General features: G+C 42.1%; 2 protein-coding genes across 2 annotated transcripts in view; both read right to left on the reverse strand.

Annotated features, from left to right (window-relative positions):
• Positions 1-4,882, reverse strand: part of LOC135518145 (ras and EF-hand domain-containing protein-like) — a 30,324-nt gene extending 25,442 nt beyond the window's left edge. The window contains exons 1-2 of the mRNA XM_064943109.1: positions 4,161-4,882; positions 100-246 (exon numbers count right to left, since the gene is read on the reverse strand). Coding sequence (XP_064799181.1) covers positions 100-246; positions 4,161-4,492 — 479 coding nt within the window. The 5' untranslated portion in view covers positions 4,493-4,882. The remainder of the gene's footprint in view (positions 1-99; positions 247-4,160) is intronic.
• Positions 4,883-7,990: 3,108 nt separating this feature from the next.
• LOC135546495 (F-box/LRR-repeat protein 20-like) overlaps positions 7,991-17,002 on the reverse strand; it is a 12,256-nt gene continuing 3,244 nt past the window's right edge. The window contains exons 7-8 of the mRNA XM_064975004.1: positions 9,544-9,651; positions 7,991-9,273 (exon numbers count right to left, since the gene is read on the reverse strand). Coding sequence (XP_064831076.1) covers positions 9,183-9,273; positions 9,544-9,651 — 199 coding nt within the window. The 3' untranslated portion in view covers positions 7,991-9,182. The remainder of the gene's footprint in view (positions 9,274-9,543; positions 9,652-17,002) is intronic.

Below are 17,002 nucleotides of genomic sequence, written 5' to 3' on the forward strand. Positions count from 1 at the left end.
TTGAGGGTGTGTATGATAGAATGTCTGCAGTGTATGTACAGTATGTGTTTTTAAGCAAACTGCATTTGTTGGTGAGTATGTGTGTGTGTGTGTGTGTACCGTTTGACAGCCAGGGCCAGGTTCTCCATCTCAGCGTTGTGCTGTTTGATCTCTCTGGTAAAACTCATGATGAGTCTCTCATACTGAGGCACCATCCTGGGCTCTGCCATACTGATGTTCTGATACAGCGTGGCTGCCTGCTCATTCCTACAGACACAACACAGACAGACAGACAGACAGACAGACAGACAGACAGACAGACAGACAGACGAGGGAATGTTAACACAACAGCATAATGTCTGAACAGCTATTCACCACTAGAAGCATCTAGAACCACTAGTTAATATACCTCTCTAATAGCTACTATCATAACATTTATACAGCACTCAAACATGATGATATTATTATGCTGCGTCAACAATATCATTCATTTCAACAGTGTTGACAGTGTTGTTGTACTTTGAAATGGAAGCTTACTCATCATGGGCTAGGTTCACGTATCTAGGCTATTTGTTGAACTGGAGAAGAAGTAGGTTTAACACTTAGGGGGGTGAAACACACCTGTTCATCTGTATACCTGTGAGGCCCACAGTATTTACCTAATATCTACATACTCATTCAGGTACTTAAATGTTAATTTCTCATTTCCCTGATTGCATAAGAATTGTGGAGCCATTTTACATGTTAATAACTCATTCATGCTTTGGTAAAACTGGGTCAGATAGGTAGAGGTATCTAAAGTGTGTGGGTCAGATAGGTAGAGGTATCTAAAGTGTGTGGGTCAGATAGGTAGAGGTATCTACAGTGTGTGGGTCAGATAGGTAGAGGTATCTAAAGTGTGTGGGTCAGATAGGTAGAGGTATCTAAAGTGTGTGGGTCAGATAGGTAGAGGTATCTAAAGTGTGTGGGTCAGATAGGTAGAGGTATCTAAAGTGTGTGGGTCAGATAGGTAGAGGTATCTAAAGTGTGTGGGTCAGATAGGTAGAGGTATCTAAAGTGTGTGGGTCAGATAGGTAGAGGTATCTAAAGTGTGTGGGTCAGATAGGTAGAGGTATCTAAAGTGTGTGGGTCAGATAGGTAGTATCTAAAGTGTGTGGGTCAGATAGGTAGAGGTATCTACAGTGTGTGGGTCAGATAGGTAGAGGTATCTAAAGTGTGTGGGTCAGATAGGTAGAGGTATCTAAAGTGTGTGGGTCAGATAGGTAGAGGTATATAAAGTGTGTGGGTCAGATAGGTAGAGGTATCTAAAGTGTGTGGGTCAGATAGGTAGAGGTATCTAAAGTGTGTGGGTCAGATAGGTAGAGGTATCTAAAGTGTGTGGGTCAGATAGGTAGAGTAGAGGTATCTAAAGTGTGTGGGTCAGATAGGTAGAGGTATCTAAAGTGTGTGGGTCAGATAGGTAGAGGTATCTAAAGTGTGTGGGTCAGATAGGTAGAGGTATCTAAAGTGTGTGTGGGTCAGATAGGTAGAGGTATCTAAAGTGTGTGGGTCAGATAGGTAGAGGTATCTAAAGTGTGTGGGTCAGATAGGTAGAGGTATCTAAAGTGTGTGGGTCAGATAGGTAGAGGTATCTAAAGTGTGTGGGTCAGATAGGTAGAGGTATCTAAAGTGTGTGGGTCAAATAGGTAGAGGTATCTAAAGTGTGTGGGTCAGATAGGTAGAGGTATCTAAAGTGTGTGGGTCAGATAGGTAGAGGTATCTAAAGTGTGTGGGTCAGATAGGTAGAGGTATCTAAAGTGTGTGGGTCAGATAGGTAGAGGTATCTAAAGTGTGTGGGTCAGATAGGTAGAGGTATCTAAAGTGTGTGGGTCAGATAGGTAGAGGTATCTAAAGTGTGTGGGTCAGATAGGTAGAGGTATCTAAAGTGTGTGGGTCAAATAGGTAGAGGTATCTAAAGTGTGTGGGTCAGATAGGTAGAGGTATCTAAAGTGTGTGGGTCAGATAGGTAGAGGTATCTAAAGTGTGTGGGTCAAATAGGTAGAGGTATCTAAAGTGTGTGGGTCAGATAGGTAGAGGTATCTAAAGTGTGTGGGTCAGATAGGTAGAGGTATCTAAAGTGTGTGGGTCAGATCGGTAGAGGTATCTAAAGTGTGTGGGTCAGATAGGTAGAGGTATCTAAAGTGTGTGAGTGTGTGTTTGCCTTCAACATGGTGGCCAGATTACAATCCTTAAGCATATAGACTCACTGTCACAGTCAACAGCCCTGTCAAGACAGGCAGCATCACTGAGACACGCCACGGGTCATAACATCCGGGGCTTACAGAGAGATCACCTTCCTACATGCAAGCTAAGAAATGCAAAATACTTTTAACAGCAATACTTTTGATAGTAATACTTTTAACAGCAATACTTTTGATAGCAATCAAAAGTGACAGAGGTGCTTGGAGTTATCTCATGTTTAGAACACATCTAGTTACCTGCTTTCTTAAAGTAGAACTACTTAGGAGGGTTACCACAACTGATCACTGCTGTACTCCAACCTTTCATGGCAGGAGGAATGGATGACATGTTTGCGAACACAATGACGGTTTGTGCTGTTTGTGCCTTCATTCTGTTACCAAACTTTGAAACTAAACTGTTCTTCAAGTAAATGTGTTTATATAAAATTTTCTTTTCAAATGCTTAAAAGTTGTCCTTGTTTTTTAAATTTGACTAGGCAAGTCAGTTAAGAACAAATTCTTATTTTCAATGACAGCCTAGGAACAGTGGGTTAACTGCCTGTTCAGGGGCAGAATGACAGATTTGTACCTTGTCAGCTTGGGGATTTGAACTTGCAACCTTCTGGTTACAAGTCCAACACTCTAACCACTAAGCTACCCTGCCTCCACTTGTGCCAGAGTGAGCTCCTCCTGGGTGTGCTCTGGGCATTAGTACATTCAGAGCGTTGTCAGGTTGTCCCGTTAGCAAATTCAGAGCGTTTTGCTCTCATTTAGAGCACTCACTGGACGCTCTAGCCGAGCAGTAGGGTTGAGCATTCTGACCTCACAATGGCAGTCAAGCACCCAGGATAACTGGCTAACATTGGCTAGCTGGTAGCTACTTCCAGACACATAATGAGAGAACACCTCACTCTGATCATTTTACTTGCCCGAGCAGAGCTGGTTAGTCTGTTTACATGTTATCCAGAGCGTTGGTGACTGTAACTGTGCTGCTGGCAACAATGTAATGACACTTTTTTTGCTGAAGTTTACTGATACCGGCCGTATTCATAGGTTGTAGAGCGTTCATAAATTAATAAGTTAATCTGCACTTCGGCACACAGACTAGAGTGCTCTGAAATTGGAGTAGATAGCCAGAGTGAATTTACAAACGCACCCTCTGTTACCATGGAATTGCCCTATTGTGACCTCAGTCTCTGGATGTAGGCCTACTGTCTTTTTGAGGTTGGGCCCCCCTAGTGATTGTATCTGCTGCACCAGAAAACCCTCTGTCTCCATCCCTAATGGAGGGCCCCAGGGGTGGCCCTTTTCAAAGAAACAGGCTAAGATGTTAGTTCCGATGGGTGTCTTTGTACAGCTGGTGAGGCTGGTGATTAAACAGTCATAATGAGGTCTATTTAAGATGTGATTGGGAACATAGAATCACTGTGTTAATCAATGTCCCCTCCATGGTATTGTTAGCCGGTGTCTCAGTCCCATTCCCAGCCCTAGGGGGCAGTGTTCTCCCTCTAACTGCTCAATGGGACCTCATTTCATAACCTGTCATAGTATAGGCTACTGATACCTACCTTTCACTCCTCCCTTTCTTTTTCTCTTTCTTTCGGGTTAGGTTGCTGCATTTCTATTGGTCCTACTTGAGATAACTGATGTATTAGAGCTAAACTGACCTGAGCACACACACGCACACACACACAAATAGGTGGAGCAGGTGTCCTAACCTCATTTTGCCAATATCATTGGAAACCGGAATAGAACAGCAGTTTCAATTTAAAAAACACTACAATCATACAACAAATATTGAGTATATTTATTTTATGAATCCAAATAAGGGCAGAACCTTCCTGTAGTCTATTGGTTACACACACTGAAAAAGTACATTGAAACTGATTTATGACAATATGTAAAGAAAAATCATTTTAAGTAGACTATATTTTGTTGTTGCAATGTAAACCATACCCTCACCTGGGTATGAACTTGGCATGGTCCCCCAGTCGGGTCTGGAAATCTTCCCAGGCCGGAGAAGAGACTTCCCAGCTCTCGTTCTCCATGTTCCCACAATACACTTGCTCCGAGATCCCGAGGAAGCCGCTAATGAACTCCGCTAGATTGATAGTCCCGTCTCTGTCGGTGTCCAGTTTAGAGAAGATGTGCTCTCTCTCCGTCGGTGGAACATTGAGCTCTGAGCAGATTTGAATAAACTCGTATTTTTCAATCTGTCCAGAATTATCCACATCACAAGCGTGAAAGAGCGAACACAAACTCTCCCGGTCCCTACCCATGTCTGGTAATGACATGGTTCAGTCCAGAGTTGAAAGCCCCAGAAACCAAGCACGCAGAAAACCACCAGGGGAAAGAACACTATGGGCAACAGCAATAAAGCAACGTTTTTAACCAATTAAATTCCTTTTACCACCACCTTACGAACTTCAAGTCTGAGGTTTTTGTCCAAGTCGTTCAACACTGTCAATCACCTTATCGAGGTCCAGAAAATAAAACAAAAATCGAGCGTTCATTCTCCCCAGGACTTCGACCACCTTGGGCTAACGGTATTAATGTGTCGTACTTCGTCCTAGTATCATTTATCAAGTCTTGTATCGTCCTCTGCGGTGCTGTGACAGTCCCCTTGCCGCGGGTCTCTTGCCAGGTACACAGGTGGGGTGCGACAGCTGCTGACGCGGCTTACTTCTTGTGTTGGCCTCTCAACTTCGAGAACAGGCACAAAACAAACAAGAACTGTGTGCCCGGACACGCGCACTTACACAATTACCTGTAATAGGTTGAATAAACGAAACACGAGCAAAAACAACTGCGTTTCCATAGAGAGAGTCTAGAAGACCAATACACATTTCTGTCTACTAGATTTAAAAAAAAATTAACCAGACATGTCGGTTAAGAACAAATTCAAATCGAACAGGGAGTTAAACTGCCTTGTCGGCTCAGATTCGATCGAGCAACCTTTCGGTTACAGGTCTAAAGAGCTAACCATTAGGCCACCTGCTGCCTCTAGATACTGGGAAACTTTCACTAACAATCAGCATGTAAAACAATTAATAACAAATCTACAAAATATTTGTACCTTGACTAGATAGATGTAATTTGGATAAAGCTTGCCTGACACCACATCACTGTATGAAGGAGGTGATGGAAGGAGGGCCATTGACACACTTGTGCTGTGGGCACTCTTCATTCTTTATATCACACAGGCTGTATTTACAAAGTCGTGGTAACTGTGGAGGAGTTTGTCAGATGTGTTACCAATTTCAACAATAAGTGTGTCTGTGTGTGTGTATCAAGTCAGCGGGTAGAGTGTAACAGTGGGGTTGTTGTCTCTGATCTCCTTCTCAGTAGAGATATAGGCACAGCCGTAGAGGTGCAGTAGCTTCAAACTAGAGAGAGAGAGAGACCTATCAAAATTCCCTGAACACTCTTCATGCTTCTTTTTATAACACAGGCTGTATTTAAAAAGTGTTTAAATTGATTTGAGTCATGCCTCTGTGGTAACTGTGGAGGACTTTGTCAGATGTGTTATCAATTTCAACAAAAAGTGTGTCTGAGAAAACCTAGTCAGTCGAACAACTGAATGCATTCAACTGAAATGTGTCTTCCGCATTTAACCCAACCCCTCTGAAACAGAAGTGTGAGGGGATTCCATAATCGACATCCACGTTTTCAGCGCCAGGGGAACAGTGGGTTAACTGCCTTGCTCAGGGGCAGAACAACATATTTTTACCTAGTCAGCTCAGGGATTCAATCCAGCAACCTTTTGGTTACTGGTCCAACGCTCTAGTGTGTGTATCAAGTCAGCAGGTTGAGTGTAACAGTGGTGTTGATGTCTCTGATCTCCTTCTCAGTAGAGATATAGGCACAGCCGTAGAGGTGCAGTAGCTTCAACCTAAAGAGAGAGAGAGAGACCTATTACAATTTCCTGAACAGAAATCAACAGAAAACGGACATTTCTAAGGGTCGTTGATATTTCCTCTCAATCTATCTGTTCATCACTTTGTGTGTTATGCCTCTGGGGTTTCCCATGGTACAGATCTAGGATCAGCTTCCCCTCCCCAATGTTAACCTTAGCCTTCTTGGTTAAATAGCCCTTGCACAGCCTGGAGGTGTGTTGGGTCATTGTCTGATGAAAACAAATGATTGTCCCACTAAACGCAAACCAGATGGGATTTCGTATTGCTGTGGTAGTCATGCTGGCAAAGTGCCTGGCAATGTGCCTTGAATTCTAAATAAATCACAGACAGTGTCACCAGCAAAGCACCCGCACACCATCACACCTCCTCCTCCATGCTTCACAGAGGGAACCACACATACGGAGATCATCCATTTACATACTTGTGTTGTCACACCTGATCTGATTCACCTATCCTTGTGCTTGTCTCCACCCCCATCCAGGTGTCGCCCATCTTCCACCGTGTATTTATACCTGTGTTTTCTGTCTGTCTGTGCCAGTTCGTCTTGTTTGTTCAAGTCAACCAGTGTTTTTTTTGTCTTAGCTCCTGCTTCTCTCTTTTCTCGCCATCCTGGGTTTGCCCTTGCCTGTCCTGACTCTGAGCACGCCTGCAGTCCTGTACCTTTGCCCCCCCTCTGGTTTACTGACCTCTGCCTGCCTTTGACCTGTCTTTTGCCTGCCCCGTTGGATTATTAAACTGTTGTTAATTTGACGTTGTCTGCATCTGGGTCTTACATTCAAACCTGTTACTCTGTATCTCACAAAGACATGGCGGTTGGAACCAAAAATCTCAAATTTGGATTCATCGGACCAAAGGACAGATTTCCACCGGTCTAATGTCCATTGCTCATATTTCTTGGCCCAAACAAGTCTCTTCTTCTTATTGGTGTCCTTTAGTAGTGATTTCTTTGCAGTAATTTGACCATGAAGGCCTGATTCACGCAGTCTCCAAAGAACAGTTGATGTTGGATGTCTGTTACTTGAAGTCTGTGAAGCATTCATTTGGGCTGCAATTTCTGAGGCTGGTAACTCTAATGAACTTATTCTCTGCATAACTCTGGGTCTTCCTTTCATGTGTCGGTCCTCATGAGAGCCAGTTTCATCATAGCGCTTGATGAATTTTGCGACTGCACTTGACGAAACTTTCAAAGTTCCGGATTGACAGACCTTCATGTCTTTAAGTAATGATGGACTGTCATTTATCTTTGCCTTTTTGAGCTGTTCTTGCCATAATACGGACTTGGTCTTTACCAAATAAGGCTATCTTGTGTACACCACCCCTACCTTGTCACAACACAACTTATTGGCTCAAACACACTAAGAAGGAAAGAAATTCCACAAATTAACTTTTAACAAGGCACACCTGCTAATTGAAATTAATTCCAGGTGACTACCCCATAAAGCTGGTTGAGAGAACACCAAGAGTTTGCAAAGCTGTCATCAAGACAAAAGGTGGCTACTTTGAAGAATCTCAAATATAAAATATATCTGATTTGTTTAACACTTTTTTGGTTACTACATGATTCCATATGTGTTATTTCATAGGTTTGATGTCTTCACTATCATTCTAAAATGTAGAAAATATTAAAAATAAAGAAAAAGCCTTGAATGAGTAGGTGTTCTAAAACTTTTGACCGGTAGTGTATATACAGCACATTCGGAAGGTTTTCAGACCCCTTAACTTTTTCTACATTTTTTTACATTACCAAAACATATCTGCAGCATTGAAGGTCCCCAAGAAACTCCATCATTCTTGTGGCCAGTGACCATGGTGATGCTCTCTGTGCTCGGATAATTTATTGTTATTTATTCAACCTTCATTTAAACATGGAGTCAATTTGAGATTAAAAGTCTATTTTACAAGAGAGCCCTGTATACATTACAATAAAAACATAATTATAAAGCAACATGCACACATTTGTGTACAAAACAATATAATTCAGCATACAATAAACCAAAATAAACATATTTAATAAAAACAATCACAATCGACATAGAGGACCTCAATCAATCATTTAAACTTCCTGAGTGGCACCGGCACATCTAACTGCAGTGAACTCTGCAGATTTTTCCACAAATTAGGGGTCTAAAAACAAAACGCAGATTTTCCCAAATCTGTGGAGACTGAAGGGATCTAGTGTTGTCCATTCCTGAGAACAGGTTTGGTAATTTATGACTCTTACCTTAATTAATGAAGTTACATATGGAGGGATGTTCTGTAAGATATCTTTGTAAATAAATCAAAGATAATGCAGCTCTCTTCTTCCAGACAGAGAGGTCAATCCCACATTTTCATACAGACTACAATGATGAGTCCTAAAATTGTCCCCTGTAATAAAACGTATTGCGGAATGTTACGCTGACGCGGCTTACCTACTTTAGCAGTCTCTTGTGTCAACCTCACAACTTTGAGAAAAAGAGGAACAAAACAAACAAGAACTGTGCGTCCGAACAAGCGCAGTAACATAATTACCTGTAATAGGTTGAATAAACAAAACACACACACAAAAAAAAGTGTTTCCATAGAGATAGTCTAGAAGACCAAGACCCATTTCTGTCTGGCTGCTAGATATTTTGTATTTAACCTTTATTTAACTAGGCAAGTCAGTTAAGGACAAATTCTTATTTACAATGACGGCCTACACTGGCCAAACCTGGACAACACTGGGCCTCTACAGCATGGATTTAAACCAGGGGATGTAGTGACGCCTCTTGCACTGAGATGCAGTGCCTTAGACTGCTGCACCACTCGGGAGCCTCCCAGAGAATGGGAAACTTTCACTAACAATCAGCATGTACATTTTTAAAATTTTAAATCTACAAAATATTTGTATCTTGACTAGATAGATGTAATTTGGATAAAGCTTGCCTGACACCACATCACTGTATGAAGGAGGTGATGGAAGGAGGGCCCTTGACACACTTGTGCTGTGGGCACTCTTCATTCTTTATATCACACAGGCTGTATTTACAAATGACAGATGTGTTACCAATTTCAACAATAAGTGTGTCTGTGTGTGTGTATCAAGTCAGTGGTAGAGTGTAACAGTTGGGTTGATGTCTCTTATCTCCTTCTCAGTAGGGATGTGGGCACAGCCGTAGAGGTGCAGTAGCTTCAAACTAGAGACAGAGAGAGAGAGAGGCCCATTAGACATTTTTTTTATAAAGCCCTTATTAAAATTCCCTGAACAGAAATCAACAGAAAACTGACATTTCTAAGGGTCGTTGATTTTTCCTCTCAATCTATCTGCTCATCACTTTGTGTGTTATGCCTCTGGGGTTTCCCATGGTACAGATCTAGGATCAGCTTCCCCTCCCCAATGTTAACCTTAGCCGTTAGTGGGGAAAACCACCCTACGTCGTTGACATGCATGTGTGCTTTAGTTTTACCGTTTGCACTGCCTGCTGAGGTTGTGGATGGCCTCTGGGCTGATCTGGCAGAAGCTCAGTTTGACAGTGTGGAGATGAGTGCTGCAGTACTTTGCCAACAGGCTCACCCTGTTAGGGACACACAAGTTACACACACAGTCCGTGACACACAAGTTACACACAGAGTCAGTGACAAACAAGTTACACACACAGTCAGTGACACACAAGTTACACACAGAGTCAGTGACAAACAAGTTACACACACAGTCAGTGACACACAAGTTACACACAGAGTCAGTGACACACACACATGGCCAAGAAGAATTCAAGAATGTCAGAAGCATTGAAGCATTAGAATATCAACCCTGCAAGGTTCTGCATGACTGCGGGTTTAGTCTACAAATGTAGGATCTTAATTTGATCACACAATTTTCTTGCAAAGCATGTCATGCAAATTTGTACTGTATTTGAGTTTTAAAAAGGCTTCGAAAGTTTGCAATTTCCACTTGAAATTTCAGACTCGATTCGATCTAATGAAAAATATATCAAGCCCTACAAAAATGTCCATTAATTATAATCCACATACCAATTCACATTTCCTGTTTCTGCTGGAATATATTCCTGCTGCAGCAAACTGCCTCAAAAAAATAAATATCCATATAAAAAAATATATGCAGTGCATTCAGAAAGGAATAAGACTCCTTGACTTTTTCCACATTTTGTTACGTTACAGCCTTACTCTAAAATTGATTAAATAAATAAAACATCCTCATCAATCTACTAACAATACCCCATAAAGACAAAGTGAAAACATATTTTAAAATATTCCTTCAAATATAATGAAAATAAAAAACAGAAATACCTTATTTACAAAAGTATTCAGACCCTTTGCTATGAGACAAAAAAATTGAGTTCAGGTGCATCCTGTTTCCCATTGATCATCCTTGAGATGATTCTACAACTTGAATGGAGTCCACCTGTGGTAAATTCAATTGATTGAACATGATTTGGAAAGGCACACACCTGTCTATGTAAGGTCCCACAGTTGCCAGTGCATGTCAGAGAAAAAACCAAGCCATGAAGTTGAAAAAATTGTCGGTAAAGGTCAGAGACAGGATTGAGTCGCAGCACTCCACTAATCAGGCCTTTATGGTAGAGTGGCCAGACGGAAGCCACTCCTCAGTAAAAGGCACATGACAGCACTCATGGAGTTTGCCAAAAGGCACTTAAAGGACTCTCAGACTATGAGAAACAAGATGATCTGGTCTGATGAAACCAAGATTGAACTCTTTAGCCTGAATGCCAAGCATCACATCTGGAGGAAACCAGACACAACTCATCATCTGGCCAATACCATCCCTACGGGGAAGCACGGTGGTGGCAGCATCATGCTGTGGGAATGTTTTTCAGTGGTAGGGACTGGGAGACTTGTCAGGATCGAGGGAAAAATGAATGGAGAAAAGTACAGAGAGATCCTTGATGAAAACCTGACCCAGAACACTCAGTACCTCAGACTGCAGCGAAGGTTCACCTTCCAACAGGACAACGACAATACGCACACAACCAGCATTTTCAGTATTATTCAATAGATTCACCATCAACATCCAAAATACTCTTTTCAAGATCTGGCCTTGAAATACATTCAAATACAGCCTGCAGAGATAAAATGGTGATTAATGCATTCATGATATCAATTTTGTCAGTAATAGGGCCGGAATCTAAATGTATCATTTGGGGGAGAGAAAAGGAGACACAACCCTTCAGTGATGTAACAGCTTTCCAAAATGTAGCTGGGTTCCCTGTACATTCAGATAGTGTATTAACATAATATCTAATTTAGCTTTTTTAACTAGTTTTACACACAGATTTTTCAACAGACTGAAAGACTGCCGAGTTGGTGAATCTCTGTTGTGTATGACTTCAGATAGTGCTGAACTGAACCAAGGGCAATACTTATTTTTAATTGTCCGTTTTTTAAATTTAGCCCAAACAACTACCTCTCCCCCTACTGTATTTATTTATTTATTTTGCTCCTTCGCACTCCCATTATTTATATCTCTACTTTGCACATTCTTCCACTGCAAATCTACCATTCCAGTGCTTTTTAAATATATTTTTTACTTGCTATATTGTATTTACTTCGCCACCATGGTGTTTTTTGCCTTTCCCTCCCTTATCTCACCTCATTTGCTCACATTGTACATAGACTTGTTTTTTTACTGTATTATTGACTGTATGTTTGTTTTACTCCATGTGTAACTCTGTGTTGTTGTACCTGTCGAACTGCTTTGCTTTATCTTGGCCAGGTTGCAATTGTAAATGAGAACTTGTTCTCAACTAGCCTACCTGGTTAAATAAAGGTGAAATAAAATATAAATAAAAAAGGGAGTATGTTGTCATGACGTTGGCCCGTGGGTAAGGTTTATGACCCCCCCCATAAATACCTTTTTCCCTTCTCTCTCTCTTGACTCTACAGAGGGAATAGCCTTTGAATAGCATTTGTTAAACATAGAGTTTTTTAATTTAATTTAACCTTTATTTAACCAGGCAAGTCAGTTAAGAACAAATTCTTATTTTCAATGACGGCCTGGGAACAGCGGGTTAACTGCCTGTTCAAGGGCAGAACGACAGATTTGTACCTTGTCAGCTTGGGGGTTTGAACTCACAACTTTCTGGTTACTAGTCCAACGCTCTAACCACTAGGCTACCCTGCCGCCCCAGTGGCATTGTATAGAGTCTGGGAACATCAAACAAGTGGAGGGAAAGGAACCATATGCGTTGGTACTTAATGAATATGATGTCAGTTCGGTTGTCATCTGAGAAATTATGACTGATGACAGGACGACCTAAACTGTATCTGGGAAAGTCTATGGAATTGTTGTGCAATTCAAATGTTTAAATATAAAATTATTTGTGAAAAGATTAAATGTAATTTTAGCTTCCAAATGAGAGATTTGTATTTTCATAAGGTTAGGGCTCTGCTCAATCAGTGGCCCACCCCTGTGAAGAGACATGGGTTATACATTATGAAACACACCCTTCTCTCCCTCCACTATATAAGCCCTTGACGAAAATGTAACCTCCTGTTCCGAGGACGATAGGACGACAGTCCATACGTTGAAGAGGACTAACATGTCAACTACAGAACTAAGCCAACCTCAGCGTGAGCTTTGGTTGCGAATGGTATGAACTTTGAAGTGATACCTCCTAGCCATTGAGTTAGCAGCGGCCACTGTAAACGTGGGCTAGGAAAGGACGGACAGTATCCCATCTACCACACAACTACGACACTACAACATATCCCGTTCCCCACCAGAGACACTCTTCAAATGACAAAGGACTCTGTTGGGCAACACGGCGTTCGATCTACCACCAACCTATTGAAGTGCTGCTCAGAGTTAAAATGTATTGCATTTTCCTTTTCCAAATGGGCGGTAATTTAGAATGCATAAGATTCTGTATTTACGATAAAGTAGCTGCCTACATCCCTTTGTTCTTCAGTCTTCCCGCGCTTTCACTCAAACCCAACCCCCGTTCTTTGTGTAACCAGCTGTCTTATCTGTTCCATCCGCTAGGGACGTTTTCCTTTATGACATAATTTGTAATCAATATATGATTCATTCTGTGTATATGTAATTCTGTGTGATTTGTTAGGTATTTAGTACATAAATAATTAAACCCAATTTTGTATTGCTGATTCAACTTGTTAGCCAGGGTTCGTGAAAATAACCAAGAATTTACAACTTTCAGATGAGACTGAAATAAGGTGACAATTAATATTGACTGGTAAAATATTACCAGGTCTTTAAGAGTTTATTCGGAACAGGTCTATAAATACTATTTCGTGGTGCGCCGACTTTCTAGTTAATTACATTTACATGATTAGCTCAATCAGGTAATATTAATTACAGAGAAAGGATTTTATAGAATAGCATGTCATACCACTTAATCCGGCATAGACAAAGACACGACAATGTTTATCTATAAAACAATTGAAACATTTGAGAAGTGGTTCAGAGCCAACTCTGGGTCAGGTATAGATGTAATACAATCAAAGTCACCAAAATAAAGATCACAAAAAAAGTCCTGTTCATTGAAATGATCAAAATTACTCTTGTTAATAAAACAAGGTTTGGATCTAGGCATCTGTATATCCGACACATACAATGAGGCATTGGACACTAATATCCATAGCAAATACTCCCAGAATATTTCTCTGGACTATTTGAAAATATGACGTCAATCAAAGTCGATTTCGTAGGGTCCTTTAAGTTTGGACAAGTGGGCTTTGTAATCAGCTGGGTTAAAAGCAGTGGTCCGAGCTTAATCATTGCTTTAAAGCAGTGCGTCTTTGTGACAGTGGTCACTGTGCGGTCATTAAAGTCTCTAGTAGTTTGTTGCTAGTGAATAACCAATCCCTTTCATAGTGTGCAGATTAATGGAAGAATCCAATTAACAATATTAATGTGTTGTGTGTCAACAAAGTTACAGACACGGCAACCAGTGGAAGTGCAATTCAAGTGCAGGTTAAGTCAAATCAAATCAAATTTTATGTGTCACATACACATGGTTAGCAGATGTTAATGCGAGTGTAGCGAAATGCTTGTGCTTCTAGTTCCGACAATGCAGTAATAACCAACAAGTAATCTAACCTAACAATTTCACAACAGTTACCTTATACACACAAGTGTAAAGGGATGAAGAATATGTACATAAAGATATATGAATGAGTGATGGTACAGAACGGCATAGGCAAGATGCAGTAGATGGTATCGAGAACAGTATATACATATGAGATGAGTAATGTAGGGTATGTAAAACATTATATAAGTGGCATTGTTTAAAGTGGCTAGTGATACATGTATTACATAAAGATGGCAAGATGCAGTAGATGGTATAGAATACAGTATATACATATGAGATTAGTAATGTAGGGTATGTAAACATTATATTAAGTGGCATTGTTTAAAGTGGCTAGTGATACATTTTTTACATGTATAGCAGCAGCCACTCAATGTTAGTAGTTGCTGTTTAACAGTCTGATGGCCTTGATGCGTTGTGCAGACCTCACTACCCTCTGGAGAGCCTTACGGTTGTGGGCAGAGCAGTTGCCGTACCAGGCGGTGATACAGCCCGACAGGATGCTCTCGATTGTGCATCTGTAAAAGTTTGTGAGTGCTTTTGGTGACAAGCCAAATTTCTTCAGCCTCCTGAGGTTGAAGAGGAGCTGCTGTGTCTTCTTCACCACGCTGTCTGTGTGGGTGGACCAATTCAGTTTGTCCATGATGTGTCCTCCGAGGAACTTAAAACTTACTACCCTCTCCACTACTGTCCCGTCGATGTGGATAGGGGGGTGCTCCCTCTGCTGATTCCTGAAATCCACGATCTCCTCCTTTGTTTTGTTGACGTTGAGTGTGAGGTTTTCCTGATACCACACTCCGAGGGCCCTCACCTCCTCCCGGTAGGCCGTCTCGTCGTTGTTGGTAATCAAGCCTACCACTGTAGTGTCGTCTGCAGACTTGATGATTGAGTTGGAGTCGTGCATGGCCACGCAGTCGTGGGTGAACAGGGAGTACAGGAGAGTGCTCAGAACGCACCCTTGTGGGGCCCCAGTGTTGAGGATCAGCAGGGTGGTGATGTTGTTACCTACCCTCACCACCTGGGGGCGGACCGTCAGGAATCCAGTACCCAGCTGCACAGGGCAGGGTCGAGATCCAGGGTCTCGAGCTTGATGAAGAGTTTGGAGGGTACTATGGTGTTAAATGCTGAGCTGTAGTCGATGAACAGCATTCTCACATAGGTATTCCTCTTGTACAGATGGTTTAGGGCAGTGTGCAGTGTGGTTGCGATTGTGTCGTCTGTGGACCTATTAAGGCGGTAAGAAAATTGGAGTGGGTCTAGGGAGTCAGGTAGGGTGGTGACTAGTACTTGACTAGTCTCTAAAAGCACTTCATGATGACGGAAGTGAGTGCTACAGGGTGGTAGTCATTTAACTCAGTTACCTTAGCTTTCTTGGGAACAGGAACAATGGTGGCCCTCTTGAAGCATGTGGGAACAGCAGACTGGGATAAGGATTGATTGAATATATCCGTAAACACACCAGCCAGCTGGTCTGCACATGCTCTGAGGACGCGGCTGGGGATGCCGTCTGGGCTTCCAGCCTTGTGAGGGTTAACACGTTTAAATGGTTTACTCACGTCGGCTGCAGAGAAGAAGAGTCCGTAGGTTTTGGTAGCGGGCCGTGTCAGTGGCACTGTATTGTCCTCAAAGTGAGCAAAGAAGTTGTTTAGTCTGTCTGGGAGCAAGACATCCCAGTCCGCGATGGGGCTGGTTTTCTTTTTATAATCCGTGATTGACTGTAGACCCTGCCACATACCTCTTGTGTCTGAACCGTTGAATTGTGACTCTACTTGTCTCTATACTGATGCTTAGCTTGTTTGATTGCCTTGCTACACTGTTTGTATTCCGTCATGTTTCTGGTCACCTTGCCCTGGTTAAAAGCAGTGGTTTGCGCTTTCAGTTTTGCATGAATGCTGCCATAAATCCATGGTTTCAGGTTGGGGAATGTTTTGATAGTTGCTATGGGTACAACATCGCCAATGCACTTGCTAATGAACTCGAATCAGCGTATTTGTCAATGTTGTTGTTTGACGCAATGCGGAACATATCCCAATCCACGTGATCGAAGCAATCTTGAAGCGTGGAATCAGATTGGTCGGACCAGCGTTGACCAGACCTGAGCGCGGGAGCTTCCATTTTTAGTTTCTGTCTATAGGCTGGAAGCAACAAAATGGAGTCGTGGTCAGCCTTTCCGAAATGAGGGCGGGGAGGGCCTTATATGCATCGCGGAAGTTAGAATAACAATGATCCAGGGTTTTACCAGCCCTGGTAGCACAATCAATATGCTGATAGAATTTAGGGAGTCTTGTTTTCAGATTAGCCTTGTTAAAATCCTCAGCTACAATGAATGCAGCCTCAGGATATGTGGTTTCCAGTTTACATAGAGTCAAATAAAGTTTGTTCAGGGCCATCGATGTGTCTGCTTGGGGGAGAATATATGCGGCTGTGATTATAATCGAAGAGAATTCTCTTGGCAGATAATGCGGTCGACATTTGATTGTGAGGAATTCTAAGTCAGGTGAACAGAAGGACTTGAGTTCCTGTATGTTGTTGTGATCACACCACGTCTCATTAACCATAAGGCATACCCACCCGCCCCTCTTCTTACCAGAATGATGTTTGTTTTTGTTGGCACGATGTGTGAAGAAACCAGCTGGCTGTACCGACTCCGATAGCGTCTCTCGAGTGAGCCATGTTTCCGTGAAGCAAAGAACGTTACAGTCTCTGATGTCTCTCTGGAATGCTACCCTTGCTTGGATTTCATCAACCTTGTTGTCAAGAGACTGGACATTGGTGAGTAGTATGCTCGGGAGCGGTGCGCGATGTGCCCGTCTCAGGAGCCTGACCAGAAGACCGCTTC

The sequence above is a fragment of the Oncorhynchus masou genome, chromosome 1 (assembly GCF_036934945.1).
Source record: "Oncorhynchus masou masou isolate Uvic2021 chromosome 1, UVic_Omas_1.1, whole genome shotgun sequence".
Classification (NCBI taxonomy): Eukaryota; Metazoa; Chordata; class Actinopteri; order Salmoniformes; family Salmonidae; genus Oncorhynchus; species Oncorhynchus masou.